Here is a 24132-nt window from a genome sequence, read left to right on the forward strand (position 1 = left end):
ACCTTAGACTCAAATTTAAATACAAGTCTAGATGGTATTGAGAAAAACCGTTCTTTCTCCTTCCTTTTCTTCTTACTTTTTACTTTGAAAGTTTGCTGCAAGATTGGAATGTCAAGCGTCTAGCAACACTCCCCAAACTGTTTTCCTCAGAACATCTAATGGGCTTCCCATTAGATGTTAATAATTAACCAGAGCAAGATAGTTTCCTGTTAAAACAAGTGTAAGAATTCAAACAGGTTTCTTTATTGTAGGCCTTTTCAGAGTCTCCAGGAGGCTAATGTTCCAAATGGCTCTTTAAGACAGGGATGTAGTATGCATGGTTCTCAATTTTATTTCACTAAAGAGCCTTTTTGCTCAGGATCCCTACCAGCATCACTGAGTACTGCTGTTACTCTGAGCAGAGAGTAGGAGACGATGCTTAATATTGCTTCATGCTTCAACTGAAACGTGAGGATTGACCATACATTAAAATGGGAAATCAGACTTTTCTATCCGCGATCTGAAAAAAATGGGAGACGTATTTTTAAAAAGAATGTGTCAAAGGGCAGTGCTGCAATTTTAATAATTTCTGAATGACTTGATTTATAAGAAAGGGGAATAGCTTTTTCTTTTTCCCTCCCCCCTCCCAGGCCATCCACTGCAGAGCAGTTCTTCCTTGCCAGGACACTCCTTCTGTGAAATTAACGTACAGCGCAGAGGTAAGTATCACAAATTATTAACTGAATTAAATGACTCATTTAAGTAAATGTGGTATAAATGATAAGCAGAGTTAATAACTGGATTTTTATAGTTAGTAATATTTTACTTAATTAACTTCTATATGAGATATGTAACAAAGAAGATGTGGACCTCATTTTGTGTCTCTTTTCTAAAAATTTTATTTTTAAGTAATCTCTACACCCACCGTGGGGCTTGAACTTACAGCCCTGAGATCAAGAGTCACATGCTCCAGGGGCGCCTGGGTGGCTCAGTCAATAAGCGTCTGCCTTCGGCTCAGGTCATGATCCCGGGGTCCTGGGATCGAGCCCCGCATTGGGCTCCCTGCTCCATGGGAAACTGCTTCTCCCTCTCCCACTCCCCCTGCTTGTGTTCCCTCTTTGGCTGTCTTTCTCTCTGTCAAATAAATAAAATCTTAAAAAAAAAAAAAAAAAAAAGAGTCACATGCTCCAGCGATTGAGCCAGCCAGGCGCCCCTGCATCTCTTTTATTTATTTATTTATTTATTTATTTATTTATTTATTTATTTATTATTTAAGATTTTATTTATTCTTTTGACAGAGAGCACAAGCGGGGGAACGACAGGCCGAGGGAGAGGGAGAAGCAGGCTCCCCGTTGAGCAGGGAGCCCAATGCACAGCTGGATCCCAGGATCCTGGCAGTGCATCTCTCTTTTAAAGGCAGTTTTGAACATAAGTGTAATAAAAGGAAATGGGTACTATTCTGATTTTAAAAGGAATTCAGAATAGCGGACCTCAAAACAAGAATTTGGGGAAAACATCTTTTAACTTAAAAAAATTACCATTTGCAGGATTAAAGGTTCTAGAAATGCCCTCTATAGCCACGTGAACCTCTTTCTAGGTCCCCTAAGAGGCATAGATTGCAGACTTATCTGACTACATGTCCACCCGATTCCTGTTGTAGGTACTGCTAATCCTTTTACAAAAAATAATAAATAAGTACTAACTAACTAAGTAATACTGAAGACGTACATACCTACATATGTACATACTAGGTCCCAGGCCAGACCTACTCAGACCAAGCAAATAGAATTGAGGACTAACCTGTCTTTATGGGGGCTTCTTGGTTCTGAGATCATCCCACAACTGAACCACACCTAGGATGTATAGTGCTGTGGAAAACCATATACTTGGAGACGAAGAATCCCAGGTTTTGGACTCTTCTCTACCACTTACTAACTGCATGACCTGGGGCAAGTCTTATGGCCTCAAAACCCTGAGTTGTCTCATCTGTATAACACATCGCCACCTAAATAAAGGGAAGAAGCAGAACTCAATTATTTCCCAAGTGCTTTTTAGCTCTAGACTTACGGTTGTTGTAGCATTGGTTTTGGAGGTTCTGATTCTGTGTCTGCCTCAGAAATAGCTTTAAATACTGGGCCAGGCAAGAAGAATATGAAAATCTAGAACTTCACGGGATGTATGTTTGCTAGATCATTAATATTGAAGGGATAGTCCTTGATTCTAGCATTCATTAGAAATAAAACTCAGAATCATGGAGCTTGGGTGCACATTCAAGTGACCATAAGGGGGCTCCCTGCTCAGCGGGGAGCCTGCTTCTCCCTCTCCCTCTGCCCTTCCTTCCACTGTGCTCTCTCTCTCTCTCTTGCTTTCTCTCTCAAATAAATAAATGAAATCTTAAAAAAAATTTTTTTTTAAATGACCATAAGGTTTGCTCCATCAGCATCTTTTCCATACAAATTCCCAGAGAAAATATTTTACAGTTTTGGGCAATAACTCTTAGTTTCTCACAATCATGACCCTTAAAAAGCTCTTTGATTTGTAACTCCAAGTGTATGGTTTAAATATAAAACTGTTCAAAACTGTATTCTCTGTCCTAAAGTGAGTATACCTTGTGAATCTGTTCTGAGGGTGTGGAGGAGGACAGGGGTGACTAGCCCTGCCAGGAAGGTTGCTGGGCTTTTCTTCCCTACTTATTCTTTGCAGCAGTCCTATGAGGAATTACTCTTGTTTGATGGGGAAACTGAGGCTTAGGGAGATTATTTTCCCAAGTCCATGCCGTTAGTAAGTAGCAGAGCTGGAATTCTAATCTAGTTTCTACCAAATGCTCTTAACATGGATGGATGAAGGATAGATAGATACCTCACATTCATTTTTAAAGAAGCCAGTTTTATATATCACTAATTTTATTTATAAACCTGATATGTCCAAACTTACTGGGCTCATTGTCTATTACACATGCAGTTTAAGATACATAGACTGTTTTCTTTAGAACTGGAAATGACTTCTCTTCTTGATTAGGTATCTGTTCCTAAAGAATTGGTGGCACTTATGAGTGCCATTCGTGATGGAGAAGCACCTGACCCAGAAGACCCGAGCAGGAAAATATATAAATTCAGCCAAAAAGTAAGATCTGAGGGCCTCCTTTTTTGTTCTAATTGCTAGTGAACTGTAAATAGCTTTTATCCATCCAGAGAGTAAAATTGCTTTTGAAATACTTCAGAATTTCAAAAGCAGCTTCTGTCTTTTGTGTTCTTCATTTCTTTTGTGCTTGTAAAATGTTGGGCTCTATTTACAGAGCTGGACTAAAGAAAGGGGTTGCTGGATAAGCAAAGTAGGGAGTGTGGCCTGATCCCATTCTCCCTCATCTCAGTTAGCAGCAGGTTTTCTGTTGTTTTAAGTTACACTTTTGTCCACCCTCCTACCACAGTGCAGGCCTGTGGTTATTTAGTGTTTACAAATGGAAGAGCTATATTAGACCCCCCCCCCCAAAAAAACTCCAACTCTGTTACAGTCCTTACGGTTAAAATTCCTATGTAGCTGGTAATTTGACTTGTATCTTTGACCTTTAATGAATTAAATGTGTTTATGCATTTTTTTTTTTTAATTGACCTTCTAAAGAGAACATGTAATTGAACCACAGTGGACAATTTTGCTCCCACCCCAGCATCTGGGATTCCAAGCTCCCGAACCTTCAGCATCCTCTTATTGCTGGATTATTTTATACGTCTTTCAAATATACCAGGAGTGTTTTTAAAAAAAGGAAGTAAAAAATTGTTTTACGTCAAGGAAAAAACCAAAAAGCTTAAGAAAAAAGCACAGTTCCTTCTTATGGGTTAATTTTTGAGAAATGCTTGAAATGGACCCGGTAATATTATGTGCAGTCATGTCTTTCACATTTCAGACGCTGTCTTTCCTAGTAAAATAAAAGAGAAATACATGTTTTGAAATGTTTTACATCACAATTTTGAACTATTTGACCCCCTAAAAATGAGAACAGTGAGATTTGAAAAGGAATTTACTTACTTTTAAATATGAATTATCTTACTCTGTAACATTTCTAAGTACTAATTTGAGCATGTGTGTGTTTTGTTGTTTTTTTTGCCCCTTTAGGTGCCCATCCCCTGCTACTTGATTGCTTTAGTTGTTGGAGCTTTAGAAAGCAGGTGAGCTTTTGAACAAATCTTGAGGTTTACAAAAATATTAAACTTCAAGTATCTTGAACCTCTGGCAAGATTAACTAGTAGCTCATTTGTGCACGTCTCAAGATACCAAATTGACAGCTCTGGAAAAATTCAAATCTAATTATAAAATGCAAATAACAATGAATTTTAAATGAAAAAGTCTTTACCAGTCACCCTTCAGATTTTCTAGGTATTACAGAATGAGCATACTCTCGCCTTTAGTTAGAGATCTGGATTCCAATATAAGTTTGAACCCGTCACTTCTCATAACTTCCATTTCCTCATCCTTGAAATTGTAATATCTCCCTTTTCCCTAGTTAAACAAGTGAGGTAAAATATGTTAAAGCACTTGGATACCTATAAATATTACAGAAATAAAAGATTTTATTGAAATTTTACCAATAGCTAGGGTGCCCTTCTTAATTTTTTATTAAGTCTTACTTCTTTTTTTTTTTTTTAAAGATTTTATTTATTCATTTATTTGAGAGAGTGAGAGAGAGAGAGCACATGAGAGGGGGGAAGGTCAGAGGGAGAAGCAGACTCCCTGCGGAGCAGGGAGCCCAATGCGGGACTCGATCCTGGGACTCCAGGATCATGACCTGAACCGAAGGCAGTCGCTTAACCAACTGAGCCACCCAGGTGCCCAATTAAGTCTTATTTCTAAACAGCTGAAAATTAAGAATATCTGTAGTCGTCACATTCTTTAAATTGCCAGAAATGTGGACAAGATCGAGAAGTCAGGTAAACTCAGATTCCAGGTCCAGCTCCAAGCAGTTACTATCCACATTCTTGGGCAGCTCACCTCTTGAGTTTCCTTTTCTTCACCTAAAGACTAGAAAGAACAGTATGTACTTCAAAGGATTTTTGTGAGGATTAACCGACCCAATATAGGTAAAGCTCCTGGCCTACAGGAAACACTCACTAAATGATAATTCTAGTAATTGTCACAGTGCTGACCATTATAAGGGCTTATTGTGTGCCGACCCCAGTGCGTTATGGCATGGAACCCCCGCAACTCTGTGGAGTAGATGTGATTGTTTTTCCCATCTTACCAATAAAGAAACTGATGCTTGGTGAGTATTAATAACTGCCTCTGGGTCACGCAGCTAGGAAGTGTCAGGGCCAGGACCCAGATCTAGGCTGTCTGACTTTGTAGCCCGTGGGGCCAAGACATGCTGGGTGGGATGCAACAGCCGTTAACCACACGGGGCCTTCGATGTGCCGGGAGTGTGAAATACACACTAGATTTCTAGACACCTAGTATGAAAAAAAGTGTCAAATATTTCATCAATAATTTTTATGTTGATTACATCTTGAAATGATACTACTTTGGATATATTGGGTTAAACAAACTGTATTGTTAAAATTGATTTCATCTGCTTCCATTTTGCTTTTTTCAGTTGTGACCACTAGGCAATTTAAAATTACATATGCAGCTCATACTTGTGGCTCTCATTAAATTTGTTGGATTAATGCGGGTTACCATTGCTACCCAGTGTGGTCTAGAGACCAATAGCTTTGGCATCACTTGGGAGTTGGTTAGAAATGCAAATTCTTGGGCCCTATCCCAGAGCTACTAAATCAAAATTTGCATATGAACAAGCTCCCCAGATCATCTGTATGCACATTAAAGTTTGAGAAGCAACTGCTCTCTCTGGGGCAGGACACCCTGGTGAAATCTTGTCTGGGGTTTGGTGCACGTAAAATTTTTAGGATGAAATTTAGATGAAAAAAATATTTTTGTGTTCTAGTCCTATGTAAGTGATACATAGTTCTATTTGTTTCTTCTTTTTTTAAAATTGTGGCTAAAAACCCCACAAAATTTACCACCTTAACCATTTTTACAGGTACAGCTCAGTAGTCAGTAGTGTTCAGTATATCCACATTGTTGTGAAACAGATTTTCAGAACTGTTCCATTTTGCAAAACTGAACCTCTGTACCCTTTAAACAACAACTCCCAGGGGCGCCTGGGTGGCTCAGTCGTTAAGCGTCTGCCTTCGGCTCAGGTCATGATCCCAGGGTCCTGGGATCGAGCCCTGCGTCGGGCTCCCTGCTCAGCGGGAAGCCTGCTTCTCCCTCTCCCACTCCCCCTGCTTGTGTTCCCTCTCTCACTGTGTCTCTCTCTGTCAAATAAATAAATAAAAATCTTTAATAAAAAAAATAATAATAAAAATAAACAACAACTCCCATTTCCACCTCCCTCCAGCCCCTGGTAACCACCATTCTCCTCTCTGTTTCTATGAGTTTGAACACTTTAGAGACCTCCTAAGCGGAATCAGAGAGTATTTGTTCTTTTGTAACTGGCTTGGGTTACTCAGCATAATGTGCTCAAGGTTCAGCCATGTTCTAGCACGTGACAGGATTTCCTTCTTTTTCTATTTGTTTCTTCTTCTATGAGTGTTCAACCTTTAAGTGCATAACAAATAATCTCTTACTGAGCCATGACTGGGTTTCTATAGTTGTGAGATTGTGAGAGGAAACTAGATCCCCAAAGTTCTTACCAGAGCCAGTAAGCTAATCTTTGGGGGCACCTTATGTCTCTGTTTTCATTTGGCCCAGACAGGGCCTCCTTATAGAGCTGCCTATTTATTGGTGTGCATACAACAGGATTGTATCTCAGAGAAGCCATTAATTAAACCTCCCGCCCTCCCCAAAAGCACATGGTAAATCATACCTACTACTGTCAGGACGTGTAGCTAGTACTTGAGCTCTTTCCTAGAAAGTAAGTAATGTGTCTTGAACTTCATTTTTATTAAGCCTTTTAATTTTGCAGGCAAATTGGCCCAAGAACATTGGTTTGGTCTGAGAAAGAGCAGGTGGAAAAGTCTGCTTACGAATTTTCTGAGGTTGGTCATATAGTTGCCCTTTTTAATAATCCTGGTAGACAATAGATTTAAGACTTTAAGTATGAAATGCGATGATGTTAAGTGATATGGTAAGAGAATCAAATATCTCTTATTCTGTGTGGATTTGCAGTTGCTACTTTTTTTGCATCAATATAATTTAAAATGAGCATCCTTAACTCATAACCTTCGTAGAAAGCAACAGGTACTTTGAAGAAATTCATCATTGTAATGACTAAGACACGTAAATATATATGCACTCATTTTCCAGACTGAATCTATGCTTAAAATTGCGGAAGATCTGGGAGGACCGTATGTATGGGGGCAGTATGACCTATTGGTCCTGCCGCCGTCCTTCCCTTACGGCGGCATGGAGAATCCTTGCCTCACGTTCGTAACCCCCACTCTGCTGGTAAGTGTGAGCATGTCTGCACGCACAGCTGAGTTCTCACACACACAGCCGGGTGTGAAGAGCCTTAGGCTCCTGATCATCTATTTGTTTTAAACAGTATTTTCTCTTACTTATATACCTCTTCTTCCTGATGTTATTGCTTATTACGGTCATTTTCATCATCTCGTTTTTTTCAAAAGAAAATAAGTTGGCCATTAGGGAGACAAGAATATTATATTCAAGGTGTGTGGGGGTGTTGGGGGAGGGGAGGCGGCGTCATAGCAATATATGGATGAATTCTGTATGCAGACACAGAAACTAGACCATTTATACTTGGCATGTAGGGACGGGTCAAACAAAACAAACAAAAACTCACTTTAGCATGTATAGGGAAGGATTAGACCTACAGTATATAACTATAATTTATATGCCTTTGTATGCTACCTTAAATCACTACGGACTTTTCTTAAATATGCTGTGGGTAATTAGGAGAGAATAAGGTACATAAGGGAAATAAGAACAGATATAAAAAAATGGAAGGAGAAATGTTTCCTGGAAGTTGGAGATAGGTATACTGGCCTTCCTGGTCATGGAAAAATTCCCCAGATGAGGGAGAGAAAGAATCATGCTATTTTTTTAGTCCTGCCTTTTTTTGTTTTATTTTCTCAATACATACTCTGCTTTTGAACCCCTTTGAGTGCGACAGTAGAAATACAGCGTACTATTAAAGCTGGAATATGTCCTGATGTAGGCAGTCTTTTAAACATAGTCTGTAATTTGAATACTAAGGTAATTTTCATCTTTTTTAGGCAGGAGACAAGTCACTCTCCAATGTAAGTTAAAATTTGTTATTGTGGTCTTACCCTCAAAGAACTATTAAGTCAGCTGATTTTTTAAATATCCATTGTATTGTTATGTTGAAGATACGCTTATAAAAGATAACTTAGGGGTTGTTCTATTAACAGTTAGATTTAATAGATTTCATAACATTTTATGATCTGATCTCTTCAGATGTTTATGAAATATATTTTAATGGAGAGTTGTATCCATTTAATATTTTCTAAATAATTTTTTGTTTCTAATTTTTTAAACCATACTTTTGTCTTTGGCTAAATGATGATTTGTTTGCTCAGCTAACTTCCTGAATATCTCAGCTGATGTTAAAAAAAAAATTGAACAATGTGGAACTGAAAGAACTAGAATGCTTACTTACAGAGTTATTTTAGAGTAAGGCGATCAATTCTACCACTAATCCCTTCCCCTATTTACTACACATCATTTCCACTTTAGGTTATTGCGCATGAAATATCTCATAGTTGGACAGGAAATCTAGTGACCAACAAAACTTGGGACCACTTTTGGTAAGATTTTTTAATTATTAATGTTTCTTTATTGGTTCTTCTTATTAATTTCTTTCCCTGCCTCCCGCCACTCTAAATTGTTTTGTGGCAGTATCTTGTTTTTCTTTGTCATCATCTCTTTGGTAGACAGTTTTAAAAAAAAATTCCACAACACTTGTCACACTGTCAGGTAGAGGAGGGGCATTCGGCTCGTGCTTGTTACTTAGTTCCTGGTAGGGTCACATTTTAATACATGGGCACGTAAAATGAGAACCATGGCTGGATTTTCCCCGCTGCCATCTGCTGGGCTGCGCTTCCCATTGTTCTGAATGGAATGCAGAGTAGCCGAATAGGCAATCTGCTTAGACCATAGTGTCCATGCTTTACAATTCTTTACTAAAGCCAAAAAGAAAATACCTTGATTAAATTGCTTGTTCCTTGCAGCTGTGTCACTGTTTTTTATTTACAAAAAACCTTTCTTCAGGTTAAACGAAGGACATACTGTGTACTTGGAACGCCACATTTGTGGACGACTGTTTGGTGAAAAGTTCAGACATTTTCACGCGCTGGGAGGATGGGGAGAACTACAGAATTCGGTAAGTGAGTCATGCTTTGAAAAGCATTTCTCCAAAGTTGAATAGGCATTCGAAAGTTTAGTTTGTAAACTAGCTTTCCTAAGTAGCAACAAGAAAGCCATACTTACAGGTGTGGAAAATCAAGCAGATACTGGTATAATATTCCTTTTTTTTTTTTTAAAGCTTTATCTGAGAGAGAGAGTGTGTGGGGCGGCGGAGGGGAGGGGCAGAGGGAGAGAGAGAAACCCCAAGCAGACTCTGCACTGGGCACAGAGCCCGACGTGGGGCTCGAATCGAGGACCCTGAGATCGTGAGTTGAGCCGAAGCAAAAGAATTAGACACTTAATCCACTGAGCCACCCAGGGGCCTTGGTATAATACTTTACTGATACAGCGATTAGCCTGTGTAATGTCACGTTCATGATCAGTAGGACCTCATTGGGTCTTTGCAATTAATCTAGTTACTTAGTTTGAATTTTTCAGGCTCCCTCCTGAAGGCTGAATTTGCTGACCAGGCATTGAAACATTTTTCTAGTTTTTTTTTTTTTTTTTAAGATTTTATTTATTTATTTGAGAGAGAGAGAAAGAGAGAGAGCACATGAGAAGGGGGGAGGGTCAGAGGGAGAAGCAGACTCCCTGCCGAGCAGGGAGCCCGATGCGGGACTTGATCCAGGGACTCCAGGATCATGACCTGACCTGAAGGCAGTCGCTTAACCAACTGAGCCACCCAGGCGCCCGCATTTTTCTAGTTTTTTATAAGAATAAAGCCTACTGCTGAGCAGGAAATATCATGGAACATGACACAAGTAGCCATTCCATTAACAGACTTACAGAAATTTGTGCTAACATACCCTACAATTTCTAGTCTCTCAGTTTAAGTTCTAGATTCCCCTAAAGTTATCCCTTTGAGTGAAGTAATACTTCCTTATTGTGTGCTTGCATGCTAATAACCAACATATTTGAACGTTCATCTAATTTTGTGTCTTGCAGATAAAGACTTTTGGAGATACGCATCCTTACACCAAACTTGTGGTCGATCTGACGAATGTGGACCCCGATGTAGCATATTCTTCAGTGCCCTACGAGAAGGGCTTTGCTTTACTCTTTTACCTTGAACAACTTCTTGGGGGCCCCGGCAAGTAGTTGGCATTTTCTGATTTTTTTTTTTTTTTTTTTGAGGGCAATGTGAAGAATAAGGAAGCATTTTTTTTTTTTAAAGATTTTATTTATTTATTTGAGAGAGAGAGAATGAGAGACAAAGAGCATGAGAGGATGGAGGGTCAGAGGGAGAAGCAGACTCCCTGCCGAGCAGGGAGCCCGATGCGGGACTCGATCCAGGGACTCCAGGATCATGACCTGACCGAAGGCAGTCGCTTAACTAACTGAGCCACCCAGGCACCCAAGGAAGCATTTTTAACTGTTGTTTTTGCTCCATTTTATTCTTCTGGTTCATTCTGTGTGTAGCTGCTGAAGAAAATCTGTATCATCTTCTAATGTGACCTCTCTACTTCAAACCTTGAATATGCTGAATTCAAAATCGTGTTCCATAACTTTAAAAAAACTCATCAGTATTTTAAAAATTAGGAAAATAGTATGTACTCAAAAACAATTCTGTAGTACAGAAGTTTCTAAGAGTAACAAGTGAGAGTCCTTCAGCCCCTTTCCATTCCCCAGGTAACCACTGTTAGCAGTTCGGTGTGCATGGTTCCAGATCTAAGTATAAGTGAACAAACAGACAAATATATTTTAATTACAGAAAATAGATCATTGGGGCTCCTGGATGGCTCAGTAGGTTAAGCGTCTGCCTTCAGCTCAGGTCATAATCCCAGGGTTCTGGGACTGAGTCCCGCATTGGGCTCCCTGCTAGGTAGGGAGCCTACTTCTCCCTCTCCCCTGCTCATGCTCGCTCTCTCTCTCTCTCAAATAAGTAAAGTCTTAAAAAAAGAAAAGAAAATGGATCATTTTTACATATATAAAATTTGTTCTACCTTTGTTTTTTTTAAATTCAGCAGTGTTCCACAGACATCCTTCCATGTCAGAACATACAAATCTGCCTTATGCTCTTTAATGCCACCAGAGTTGTCCATGATACAGATGTGCTGAACGTATGCAACCTTCCCCTTCTGATAGGTGTTGGGGTGTTCTCCTTTGTCTATGGACTTTGAAGGCCCTCCCTCACCTGCACACATTCTGACTGTCCCATCTTGTTCTCCTCCTCTTGGTCACACTAAGGCGATTGCTTTTAGAATTTGTGTTGTGGATTCCTTCTCTGTTTCTTCATTGCATTGTCCTCTTACTTGTATTTAGGATTTCTCTTCTCCCTTCCACCAAATTACATATATGCTTCAAGGCCCAGCTTAAGTCCTACCTCCTCTGATTTGAACATTCTTTCACCACTAAAGCCCTTATTGGTTTCCCTGTTCTCTGAAAGTTCTCTGTTCTCCATGGTCAAGAATACCATACCATGCACCGAAAAAAATATTAAGTAGTTACCTTTCCATTAATCAGTTTTTTTTTTTCTTTTACTATTAGAGGTTTTCCTAGGATTCCTAAAGGCTTATGTTGAGAAGTTCTCCTACAAGAGCATAACCACTGATGACTGGAAGGATTTCCTGTATTCCCACTTTAAAGATAAGGTTGGCTTTTTAAAAGCTTTCTTATTTTTTATGCCCAATATACCTGTATTTAATGGCTATTTGTTAGGCTGATTTGAATTCCTTAATAGTAGTATTGGTTTAGAATTTAAGACTCAACCTTTCATGGTACTTTTTCCTATGTAAAATGTGATCTCAACAACATGTGAATGTTTCAGAGAGATCTGCAATAGTAGGTTTCAGAAATGTGGTTTTTTGTATGTATTTAATTTTCCTGCTTTATTTAACAGGATGCTGGTTAATATAAATTTATTTTAGGAAAGAGACTGAGAAATTATCTTGACATGTCAGTGTAGACAAAATTACAGATTTGAGGACCTAAAAGTCTGTTTTTCGATTTATTTTTCGCCCCCACTGGAGAAAGTTATTCCGTAGCAACCTCAGTGTTCTTCGTGTTCACAGGTTGATCTTCTCAATCAAGTTGACTGGACCACCTGGCTCTACTCTCCTGGAATGCCTCCTGTAAAACCCAAGTCAGTACTTCCCGCTAATGCTTCCCTTCTTACTCGCCGAAATCCTTGAGCCCGTCAAAATACCTAACAGGGTTTGAGGACTTCCTTAAGCTGGTCCTAGTTAGAGAGTAGACGTAGTAGGTGTTTGACCCTTAACCCTGAGGTCAAAGAAGATTTTTCCATGATATTACAAATATAAATTCAATTAATTGCAAATCATTATGGAATGCCTCCTTTCAGCTGAAGGATGGTGATACAGAGAAGATATTTTCCTTTCTGTCAAAACCTCTGCAATAAGAAATACAACTTTTATAAGTATTATGGTCATCATTACAGCAGTGTTCTAATTTGTCATCCCCATTTCCAGAGGAGGCACATTAGACTTAGCGAGGTAAAGTTCTCCTGCCGAAGTTTGCACCGTAAGTAGTTAAGAGTTGAGATTCAAACCTTGGCAGGCTTTACCCCTCCGATATACTGCCTTTTAAACTAAATACTCTCTTCGAATCAGAGACCTAAACTCTGGTCCCCACACGTCGTCATGTGAGGATGCTAACTACCGCATGTTCCAGCCAGGATCATGCTGTTCCCCCCACCGGCTATACTCTTTACCCAGGTCATTCCAATCTCAGCTCAAGAACCGCTTCCTCATGGAGATATTCCTTGAGCTCTCTGACCAAATCCCGTCCCCATTTAGAGTTTCCTGGTGCTGTGTATGGCCTCTTCATTGCTGTTACCACAGCAGTAATTTTAATTTGTGTGATTATTAAAGTCTTTCTCCTCCACGACACTGAAGCCCCATGAGAGCAGGGCTCTGATCTGGTTTTGCTCACTTCTTTTCTTAGGACCTTGCCATAAATAAGGGCTGCTTCCCTTCCCTGGGCTAATCCTTACCTAGTTCTTTTCATGACAATGAGAAGGAAGTTTCAGGACACCCAGAAAGAGATCAGAGGTTTTGTATTGTCCTATTGTTCCTTATGAAATCACTGCTAAGGAATGTTCTAGTTGAAGATGATTTACTGCCTGAGCAATGTACCACCTCTGATCCCATTTGGTCTCGGGGACAAACAAAAGGCTTTCTCTTCAGTCCACAGCCTGGCTACTTCACAAAGAGTAACTGGCAGCTACTTCAAAGGAGGGCGCTGCTTTAACCCCTTTATAATCTCCCCTAGGGCACAAACTGTCTTTCAGAGGTTCAGAGGTAACTTCTAATTAAAACTCATTTCATTTAGGCCCACAGGGGCAGGAACCCACTGTTCTCTAATAGAAACATTTCACAGCAAGCAAGCATCATTTATGGACAAAGAGGGATGTTTTGCAAGAATTTTTGCACCTTATACAGTTTCTTCCATTGTTGTTGCAAAACAGAGGACTTATTTTCTAAGTTGAGAACACACAGATTTTAGTGCAGTTTGCTTGGCTTTAATGGTCAGAGTTTGTTATTTCCACTCTCTTCTGAAAAGAGTGGAACAAAATCATCACATGATTTCGGAGTCTCCCAAGGGTCTCCCGTGACACCATCATTTCCCTGGTGTCTAGGACCGTGCCTGCCACATAGGCATTCGCAGATTTGTTGGATGGTTTACAAAGTTGGAAGATTAGATAGTTGGAACAACAGAATGTAAAATCCACAAAAGCAAGGACTTTGTGTTGTCACGAGCACCTAGAACTGTGCCTGCCACACAGCAAGCCCTAAATGTGCCCACCTGAGTCCCAGCGCCTTCAGCGGATGCTACTGAAGCTTTTGACCATCTTTGCTGAGATGGTGAGGCATTCTCTCCGGAGGATAATCAGGTGTTTCATTAATTTGGTATCCACTTGGATTTCCAAGTTCTCAGATGACACCAGTATATTTAAGTCAGGTAGAAGATTTCCTATTTCCAACACTCTGGAGTTATCTTTCTATCTTTCTACCTTTCTTTCTTTCTCTTTCTTTCTTTCTTTCTTTCTTTCTTTCTTTCTTTCTTTCTTTCTTTCTTTTCTTTTCTTTTCTTTCTCTTTCTTTTCTTTCTCTTTTTCTTTCTTTCTTTCTTTCTTTCTTTCTTTCTTTCTTTCTTTCTTTCTTTCTCTTTTCTTTCTTTCCTCTTTCTTTTTCTTTTCTTTCTTGCTTTCCAGATTTTTATTTGAGAGAGAGAGCATGAGTAGAGGTACGGGCAGAGGGAGAGGGAGAAGCAGATTCCCTATGGAGCAGGGAGCCCGATGTGGGACTGGACCCCAGGACTCTGGGATCATGACCTGAGCCTAAGGCATACAAACGACTGAGCTACCCAGGCGCCCCCCTGGGCTTTATTTAAAAAGAACTTTGAGGGGCGCCTGGGTGGCTCGGTCAGTTGACCATCTGCCTTTGGCTCAGGTCATGAACTCAGGGTCCTGGGATCGAGCCCTGCATCGGGCTCCCTGCTCAGGGTAGAGTCTGCTTCTGCCTTCCCTGCTCTCATGCTGTCTCCCTCGGGCTCTCTCTCCCTCTTTCTCTCAAACGAATACATAAAGTCTTTAAAAAAAAAAAAAAAAAAGAACTTTGAAAGTTAAGTATGTTCTGTAACTTCAACATTGCATTTATGGAAAAGCAGGTACATTTTTATGAAATTTAATCTCTAGTATTTTTTCATCTTTGCAGTTATGATATGACGCTGACAAATGCTTGCATTGCCTTAAGTCAACGGTGGATGACTGTGAGTACTAACGTGTGATTTTGACTCCTTTTTGAATTGTACAAATATGTCTCTACTCAGGAAGGAGGTGGCAGGGACGGGAGCGGGAGGGTACTTTACTCACAAACTCACGTATCTGGAAAGGTCATTCATAAGCCAAGTTTGTCCAAAGTGGTGGCATACCAGCCCTCAATGTGTAAAGTTAAGTTTGGCTGGGGGAGCAAATAGATATTGGTGGTGTTAGTTCTCATTTTCTTGCTTCTTTTCAAGTCTTAAAAAAGGTATGCAGAAATACTTGCGTTTTCTCTTGCTTCTTTTCCTCATCAGTCATTTGTAAGACACTGCTTCACATACAGCCCTTACCCGCACCAGGTCAATCTCAAATGATGTTAGGTGAGCGCTGGTGCAACTGTTAGGGAAGAACGGAGGCCCTTCTGCTCTGTCGGTTGGTGTTAGTTGTTGACATCTGTGGAACCTCCTAAAGAAGAGCTTCTTTGTGTATATCCTGAAATATAACCCTTAGAGAAACCAGAATGCAGATGTGCCCTGGGTAATGCTTTCATGAAAAATAACAGAAAATGTAGGAATAATCCTTGTAGGGGAAGAAAAGTAATTTTCCCTCTACCCTCTGAGTTCTCAGCTGAGACCTCTGTAATAAAAGGCAGATTACCAGGAGAAAAACAAATGTATTAATGTGTCTATCTCATGCATACAGGGGAGAGGCCCGCGGAAAAATGAGTAACTCAGAGGTGGCCCAGAATTCAAGATTAAATACCATTTCAGTACGGAAAGAGAAGGCCTTTTAGGGGAAAATAAAGGATTTTTAGGAAAGATAAATGGGCCCTTAGAAGAATAGATAGGAGGTATGATAGTGTGGGACAAAGTTCGTCTGGGTGTGATGTCAGGTTTTTTTTTTTCCTTTCCCGTGATCAGAGTCAATCTTGCCTGACTGATGAAACTCCCAGGGGAGGGGATCTAGGACAATTGGGTTCCGTTTGGAAGATCTGTCTTTAGGCAGATGAGTGCAGTTCAGAGAAAACCTCTCCTTGCCTTTCCTGTTTTTCAAGAGCCTGCAGCTAAAATAATCAGTACACTAATTTGGGGGTAGCCTATTTTGCTATCCTTCATCCTGTTCTCTGCAACAAATTTAGATGTTGCCTTTTGACACTTGTTTCTAAAGTTTAGTGATAAATAACAGTAAGTGATGAGCAGCATGAAAAAGACACAGATGAAGTAACGAGAGGTCACCAGAAAGAACCAATACTTCCACCTGGGGGGGTGGGGGAGTGCATTGAGGTTGAGTCAGCTAACTGAAAAAAATTGGTTAAAATTGGTTAAAGCAGGGTGTCATAAAAATTGATCATAAGGAAGACACTTTATTTTAATTGAAAACATAAATTACTCAAACTTTGACTATGGGGCCAAAGCTGTATGTCAGCTGCATAAACTAAATTCTTAATGAACCTATAACTTCTAATTTTAGTTTCCTTAAAGTGGAAATAGAATTTAAATACACTTGCAAAGCAATGTGTATCCCTTCTAGATTTTTCTGTTGTTATTCCCATCTTTTTACAAGCACCTTGTCTACAGATTCGGTAGCAACATTCTTTTGTACAGCAGTTTTTAAGTTAAAGTTGACTTAGATTTTTCAGAGCAATAAACTTAATATTTATAGAAATTTCTTTTTCTTGGCACTCCGCTTTGATCAGTTTACCTATTATTCAACGAGATTTCCTGATTACAACTACAACTGACATTAACACATTTGGAGACAATTCTAGCTGATGTGGTTAACACATAAATCAACAGAGGGGAGGAGAAGAACACAGGTACTCGGGGTGGCCCACCCACTCTGAGCATAGGGTGTGCCCTGGACATGAGTCCATTCATTTTACATAACGAGAGGGTGGAGAGTATCAGTTAATCTAATGAGTGGTTTTAGTGGAGCTCATTTTAAGGAAGCTTTTACTATATTTGTATTTTTTTACTGCACTGTTTGCATCTGTTTCTTTCACCAGGCCATAAGCTCCTTGAGAGCAGAAATTGTTTTTATTCACCTCTATATGGCCAGGGCCATCCACATTTATCCACTGGTGGATAAATACATGGATTAGTAGAGGGAAAACAAAGTTGGAAAGATAAATTAGTTCCCTATTACGGAGGCTCTTGATTGTCAAGCAAAGGACTGTAACCCATAATCTGTAAACAGCAGCGGATCCCTGAAGGTTTTTGAATTGCAAACGAAATGACTCGAGCTGTTTATTGGGACCGTTAGTCAAGCTGTGTAATATATAGGCTCAGCTGAGATGAGAAAGTTAGAGTCAGTAAGAAGGCCAGCTAGCGGTTCAGATGAGATAGTAGCTCAGATCGGAAGGCTTGAGGGGTTTGAACTAGAACAGTGCAGGAGGAAATAAAAGAGTTTAAAGATTTTTGAGGTTTAATTTTAAATAGCTAGTTGAGACCTTGAAAACCGATCAAATCTTCTTCTCCACAGAAGAAGAAAGAGGCATAGAAAGCTCCAGGTTTTGAGGGAACCCTCTGACAGCCAGGAGAAGGAAGAAAAACAAATCAGGAGTAAGTCAAATCAGGAAAATGGAACCAGAAACCCCAGGGAAAAGACACCATCCTTTAAAATAAAATACAGACAGCTTTCTGAAGATTCTCATAATATCATTACAAAGTTAGACTATTACTAACTCTTTAGGTCTAGGTCAGGATCTTTTTGAGGGGGTAGAAAATATCTAGGCAGCTCCCCACCCCCAGGCTAGCTGTGTATGTCTGCACATCTGCTGTCAGTACTTGGCTTGGACTGGGGGGCTTCCTGTGTTCTGGTCCCATAATGACAGGGACCAGAGGTCTTAAGTTATGGTTAGAAGAGGGGTTTCGTTATGTACACCAAATCATTTAGAAAGGCTTGATCCTGTCTATGCAGAGAGGGAAATCCGGTAATACCTCTTGCCACAGATCATGCTTCAGCTCTTCTACCCGTGTCTTGAATCGATGTTTTGTGTAGTTCACAGACGTGTCATGGAGAAAAGCCTAAGAGAGAACCAAGGGAAACAGGATCTTTTAACAACAGTGTGATGTATTAGGACCTCTGTTTTCATTTGAAAAATGTATTGCAGCCCACCTGGTAAAACTGCTTCTGCTCCTGATTTCTGCTTAGATATTCCTTTAGGCTCAGCAGCCAAGGTGGACGATTATAAATAGCTCAGTATTAACAGGAACAGGCAGTGTTGGGGACAGACTGAGGACTCGTAGTCTATGGAACCACTAGTGATTACAAGGAGTCCTCTCATTGCCTCATTTGATTGCTCAGTTGTTTTTCTTCAATATTAAATAAAAGCAGATGAAAAAAATGCACATCACCTGTTTGAAGGTGTAAAAATCAACTGTAAAACAAATGCCCATGTAGCCACCGCTAACCTAAGAAATAAAACCTCACTGGTACCGTTGGAACACCCCTCCCCGCCTCATGCTCCTCACTACCCACCTTGCCTTCCCATCAGGGTAACCATCACCTTGACCTTTGGCTTATTGTTCCATTGCTTTTCATGTTTGTACCACTTATGATATATCCTTAATAGACAGTTTAAATCTGTGTGTTTCTGAGCAGAGAATGAGATCTGTAAGTTTTGATACTAAGGTATGGTTTCACAGTGAGATAGGAAAGGGAGGAAGGTGTAAAATAATGTTTCTTTACAAGGTTATATATTTATACATTAAATTTTCTGGAAGGATATACAAGGAGCTATTAATACTGGTTACTAAGGAATAGGACTTGGAGACAGGGAGCAAAAACAAAGGAATTTTTCATTTGGCCCCATTTGATTTTTTTTAAACATTGCATATATTTCTTTTCAACTTAAGAGAAACCCTAGTTTATGTAGAAGCCAGGAGGGAGGTTCCTCAAAAAGTTAAAAATAGAAATACCCTATGATCCAGTAATCACACTGCTGGGTATTTACCCCAAAAATACAAAAACACTAATTCAAAGGGATACATGCACCCTATGTTTACACCAGCATTATTTACAGTAGCCAAACTATGGAAGCAGCCCAAGTGTCCATTGATAGATGAATGGATAAGGAATATCTCTAATGGTATATATCTATAATGGAATATTGTCAGCCATAAAAAAGAATGATATCTTGTCATTTGAAAGGACATGGAAGGAGCTAGAGAATAATGCTAAGTGAAATAAGTCAGTCAGAGAAAGACAAATACCATATGATCTCACTCATGTGGAATACAAGAAACAAAACAAATGAGCAAAGGAAAAAAGAGTGAGAGAAAGCAAGACAAATCAAGAAACAGATTCTTAACTATAGAGAACAAACTGATGGTTACGGGGGGGTGGTTAAGGGGATGGGTGAAACAGGTGATGGGGATTAAGAAGTGTACTTGTCACAATGAGCACCGGGTGTTGTATGGAAGTGTTGAGTCATTATATTGTACACCTGAAACTAATATAACTATGTTAACCATACTGGAATTAAAATAAAAAAAATAATTAAAAAAAAAAGAAACCCTAGTTTGAAAGAATTTAAAGCTAGTTTTAAAGATTTAAAAATGCTTACTTTGATAAGCTTTATTTAATATTTCTTAATCATATCCTCAAAGATTTTTGGCAGTGAATCCTAAATAGAAAAGTACAGACAGACTTTTCTTTTTCTTAGATGATTTCCAAAATTAAGTGGGAAAAACAGAACGTGTGGGGTTGGAGGGAAACATCAGTTCGTGGTCTTATCAGTTAATTAGTGATATTTAAGAGAATATGCAATTTGATCCTTTACCCAAATTTTTAAATAGGCCTATTAATTAGTTGATATGCTTTTATAATGTTTACTTTGAAAATCCGTATATCTTGAATGGTACAAAGGATGTCAAAAGTTTCTTCCACTTTTACTATTAATAATCTAACTTTTTTTTTTTTTTTTTAAGATTTTATTTATTTATTTGACAGAGAGAGAGACAGCGAGAGAGGGAACACAAGCAGGGGGAGTGGGAGAGGGAGAAGCAGGCTTCCTACAGACCAGGGAGCCTGATGTGGGGCTCGATCCCAGGACTCTGGGATCATGACCTGAGCCAAAGGCAGCCGCTTAACGACTGAGCCACCCAGGCACCCCAATAGTCTAATTTTTCTTAAGTAATACAGATTTTAGAAGTCATGTCAGCTCTTTAAGTTATAGTAACATCATCTCAAAACTATTAAAGTAGCTAAGGCTTAAATACATTTTTCACCATCATATGCATTCTTGTATATCTGTCTTTTTCTTAATCTTTACTTTTATGTCAGATAGACCAATAAATATTTTTAAATCGTACATGAATGGAAATAACCAGGTAACATTTATTTTAGGCCAAAGAAGATGATTTAAATTCATTTACCTCAGCAGACCTGAAGGATCTCTCTTCTCATCAGTTGAACGAATTTTTAGCACAGATGCTCCAGAGAGTAAGTACTAGCTCAAAACATGAGAAATTACAATGGACATAACAAAAGCGCAGCATTTATGTCAAGCCCAACTTGGAAAAAAAATGTTAATGTGAAAACTAATGGAAAAAAATAACATAAAATTCATTCATTTGTTGAATGCTTATTATGTTTAGTGTTGTTGTGAACATGAAAATATGCAAGAAAGAAATATAGCACGTCCTCAAAAAGCTTATAATCAATCTAGTAGGAAAGGTCACACGTACAAAATTTGGCAATAAGAGGAGGCCTGTTTTAGGTATCATTTGAGAAAAGCTTAATCAGTGAAGAAGAACTCCCTTCCAACAGGCATTGTCAAGGAAAGGTTTTGTGGGAGTGGGCATTGCTTTGCCCAGAGCAGTGTTAGCAGAGGTGGAAATTCAGGTCCCAAGCCTCGGTGTTGCAGAAGTTAATGAAGATAATTCTAGAACGGCTAGTGGCATCAGATGTGATGAATCTTGAATGCTAAGCTAAGAGTCTTAGGTTTTGTTTTAGTAGATAGGAAAGGAGCTAACGTGTTTAACAGGAAAGTCATTTGAGGAAAGGGTGGGTTATCCTACAAGTCCGCCAGTGGATCAACATGAGGAACATGGGTGAAGAAATTCGTTGGGGGACTTTTGGAGGACATGCAGAGGAAGCTAGTAGGAAAGGAGGAAACAGACCAGATGAGCAGGGGTGAAGGATGAAAAGCATGGGGTTTGTGACTGACTGGATTTGGCGGTTAACAGGAAGGAGTCCAAGCAGATTTTAAGGTCTCAAACCCAAGTAATTAAAAAACATGTGAAATGGCAAGTAGAGACTGCATTTTGAGAGGGAGGGAAGGATGGGTCTTTACTGTTACACTGAAAGGCGCTCTTGGGTCTGAGGACCTTGAGAGGGATAGAGAAGACTGGACAGAGTTTCCTATGGAATCAACACAAAAGGACGACTAGGATTTAAGGCAACAGGGGCTTTGCAAGAATCCATTTTTAGGGAATCAAGTCACCGAGGTTTCGTAAATGTCTGCAGCGCCTGACGGGATGTCTCTGGAATAGGCATGGCAAAAATTAGTGAAAGCTGGGGGTCTGGGAGGTGACCTTAACCGGTGGACCTACCAAGGCGGACTTGGAAGCTAGCCGAGACCAAAGGATTTGGAAAGGGTCTGGCGCTCAGAGCAGAGATGCTTCCCCGAGCGTGGGGTGAGTGTTGTAAGAGGAATCGTTCTGGGAGAGGACAGTAGCCACCCGCCTGGCAGCACCTCAGCCTCCCTGCTTGTCCAGACTGAACTGCTCTTCTTTCCTCACCAGATTTGCTCCCCCTTTTAGCATGGCTGAAGATGGGCACGGGAGGTCTGTGAACCCCCTGAAATTGTATACAGACGTTTGTGTTTATACAGTAAATCTCTCTCTTTTTCGTGAGGAAAGGGTCCATATTACTCATCAGGTTTTCAAAGGGATTTGTAATATAAAAGTTTAAAAACTGCTATTTTGTAGGGATAGAGATCATTTAAAAGGGATTTCAGAGGAAATAAGCGAAGATAAAGCTGAGGGTAATCAGTGAGAAAACAATTAAGGGACTGTGGTTTAACATGGAGAATGGAATAAATTTAAGATCTATAAGGTATAAGGAAGAACTTGAAAGACTCTGGAAAGGGTTAGAAAGTTAGTGTTCATATATACCAAAAAGTCTGAGGAGAGTAATTCTCATTTAATTCTCTATGTACCTCACCAATTAAATTATCCCTTTGCTCCCAGTAGAACATCCTTATCCAGAATAAGTTTGCACAAAATTTATTGTAGTGTGCATTTGTTTCTTTTCTTTTTATCTAACATTTCTATATTATAAAATATTTAGGATTTTAATCTGGCTAAGAATTTCTCTCCAGCTCCTTTCTTCCAAGGAATCCTGTTGAAATGATACATCGTACTTCTTTATTTTGCTCTTAGGCACCTCTTCCATTGGGGCACATAAAGCGAATGCAAGAGGTGTACAACTTGAATGCCATTAACAATTCTGAAATACGATTCAGGTACATCATTTTAACTTGTCTCTGTGGAAGAAAGTAGAAACTAGTTTAAAAGGTGGAGAAAGGGAAAGCAGAGTCTGAGACATACAGGAGTTTTAAGAAATCCTTGTGAAATTTACTGCACTTGAGTAAATAATTATAGTGGTCTTTGAGGAATAGTTGCAATACTGTAAGATGATAGTATTAATCTTTTTATTAGAATTTGTTCTAAGCTTCTCTTACCTTACCAAAAAAAAAAAAAGAATTAGGAATCCCGTGGTAAATAGGCATTCTTCTGCAACTAGCCAAGTGGACTCTGATATGGGAATAGTTGGAAATCTCTAATTCTGTTATGTGGTTAATCTTTCTTAATTCTGATTCGTAGTGTGAGACATAATCTAAACCTTTTAAGACATACGGTCTTTTTCAAGAACAAACTCCTCTTCACTTCTCCAGTTACTGAATTGTATATACAAGGACTTGAGATTCTCAGAATAAAGACATACGGTGGTGTACAGCATAACTATAATGGGATTATTCATCATTACAAAAGTAATCTTCAGATATGCCTGTATATCCTGCCCCGTCCTCCTCGTTTCCTACCCCATGCCCCCTAAAAATCCACTTTCCAGATGGTTACGGCTCTGCATTCAATCGAAATGGGAGGAAGCAATTCCTTTGGCTCTAAAAATGGCGACTGAGCAAGGACGAATGAAGTTTACACGGCCCCTATTCAAGTAAGAAGCAGCTCAGACTGTGCTTTGAATTTATATCAGGAGTTGGGGGGACGCCCCCATGGGGTGGCTCAGTGGGCTAAGCTTCTGACTCTTAATTTCGGCTCAGGTCATGATCTCAGGGTCGGTAGCTTGAGCCCCACAGCCGGCTGGGCCCTCAGCATGGAATCAGCTTAGGATTCTCTCCTTCTCCCTCTGCTCCTCCCCCCTCTTAAAAAAAAAAAAAAAAGGAATGGGGAAGAACAATCTTAGATGTTTTTCCTGTTGCTAAAATACTTTGTAAAACACCATCTAAAAATAATATTTTTAAATTTGTTAAAGAGTATAGGTATAATTTGGGAATAAGAATGAACACTTCTAAATATTTAAAATTTGAAGTAATTTCATTAGCTTTTTTAGAAACATCATATATGGATTACCTACTATGGGCCAAATCGGTTTAGACACTGGTGAGAAGGAAATAAATAGAAAACAATCTTATGTACCCAGAAAGATCTTTAAAAGCAAGTAGGAGATAACTGGGGAGTAGGCAGGGACACAAAAGAACCTGAAGTTATTTACAGGTAACAAGAAATGAGCCGGTAAAGGCAAACCTTTTTGATTCAAATGCTGCAATGAGTTGGAAGGCTAAGTTGCTTGATGTATATACTAAAGCAGTGCTTAGTAGAGGGGAAACAAGTTGTATCTTGGCTGCAAGACAGAATTTAAGAGTATCTTGGTGAAGTTATTTCGACTATGGATTTGGCAGGAATTCTGAAAACTATAGAACCATGACACAGATAGTCGTGATTAATCTTTTCACTTACTTCACAAGTATAATAAAATTATACTTGCCAAATAAAATATTACTTACCCAAATCAGTCATTATCCATCT

General features: G+C 39.4%; 1 protein-coding gene and 1 long non-coding RNA gene across 6 annotated transcripts in view; one reads left to right on the forward strand and one right to left on the reverse strand.

Moving 5' to 3' along the window:
• Positions 1–24125, reverse strand: LOC123843413 (uncharacterized). 4 transcript variants are annotated; one of them, XR_006790577.3, is made up of 4 exons: positions 18194–19575; positions 15188–18102; positions 5213–5417; positions 1–499 (listed from the first exon to the last, which is right to left on the reverse strand). It is a non-coding gene; the product is annotated as an uncharacterized LOC123843413 (long non-coding RNA). The 4 variants fall into 4 exon arrangements; XR_008505926.2 differs by lacking the exon at positions 1–499 and adding an exon at positions 3098–3892 and having other exon boundaries at positions 18194–18852; XR_010411385.1 differs by lacking the exon at positions 1–499 and adding an exon at positions 24111–24125 and having other exon boundaries at positions 4778–5417; positions 18194–18390.
• Positions 1–24132, forward strand: part of LTA4H (leukotriene A4 hydrolase) — a 33150-nt gene that overhangs the window by 8726 nt on the left and 292 nt on the right. Inside the window, exons 4-18 of one of the 2 annotated variants that reach the window (XM_045872817.2) lie at positions 630–698; positions 2998–3102; positions 4090–4142; positions 6935–7007; positions 7276–7416; positions 8205–8228; positions 8686–8756; positions 9220–9331; positions 10300–10444; positions 11842–11945; positions 12366–12436; positions 15030–15084; positions 20426–20521; positions 22465–22547; positions 23156–23260. In XM_045872817.2, the coding sequence (XP_045728773.1) occupies positions 630–698; positions 2998–3102; positions 4090–4142; positions 6935–7007; positions 7276–7416; positions 8205–8228; positions 8686–8756; positions 9220–9331; positions 10300–10444; positions 11842–11945; positions 12366–12436; positions 15030–15084; positions 20426–20521; positions 22465–22547; positions 23156–23260 (1307 nt within the window). The remainder of the gene's footprint in view (positions 1–629; positions 699–2997; positions 3103–4089; positions 4143–6934; positions 7008–7275; positions 7417–8204; positions 8229–8685; positions 8757–9219; positions 9332–10299; positions 10445–11841; positions 11946–12365; positions 12437–15029; positions 15085–20425; positions 20522–22464; positions 22548–23155; positions 23261–24132) is intronic. The other variant, XM_064590765.1, reaches the window with a different exon arrangement.

This window comes from Mirounga angustirostris, unplaced genomic scaffold (assembly GCF_029215605.1).
Source record: "Mirounga angustirostris isolate CCGP_5_RB_7025 unplaced genomic scaffold, mMirAng1.0.hap1 SCAF_5, whole genome shotgun sequence".
NCBI classification, from domain to species: domain Eukaryota; kingdom Metazoa; phylum Chordata; class Mammalia; order Carnivora; family Phocidae; genus Mirounga; species Mirounga angustirostris.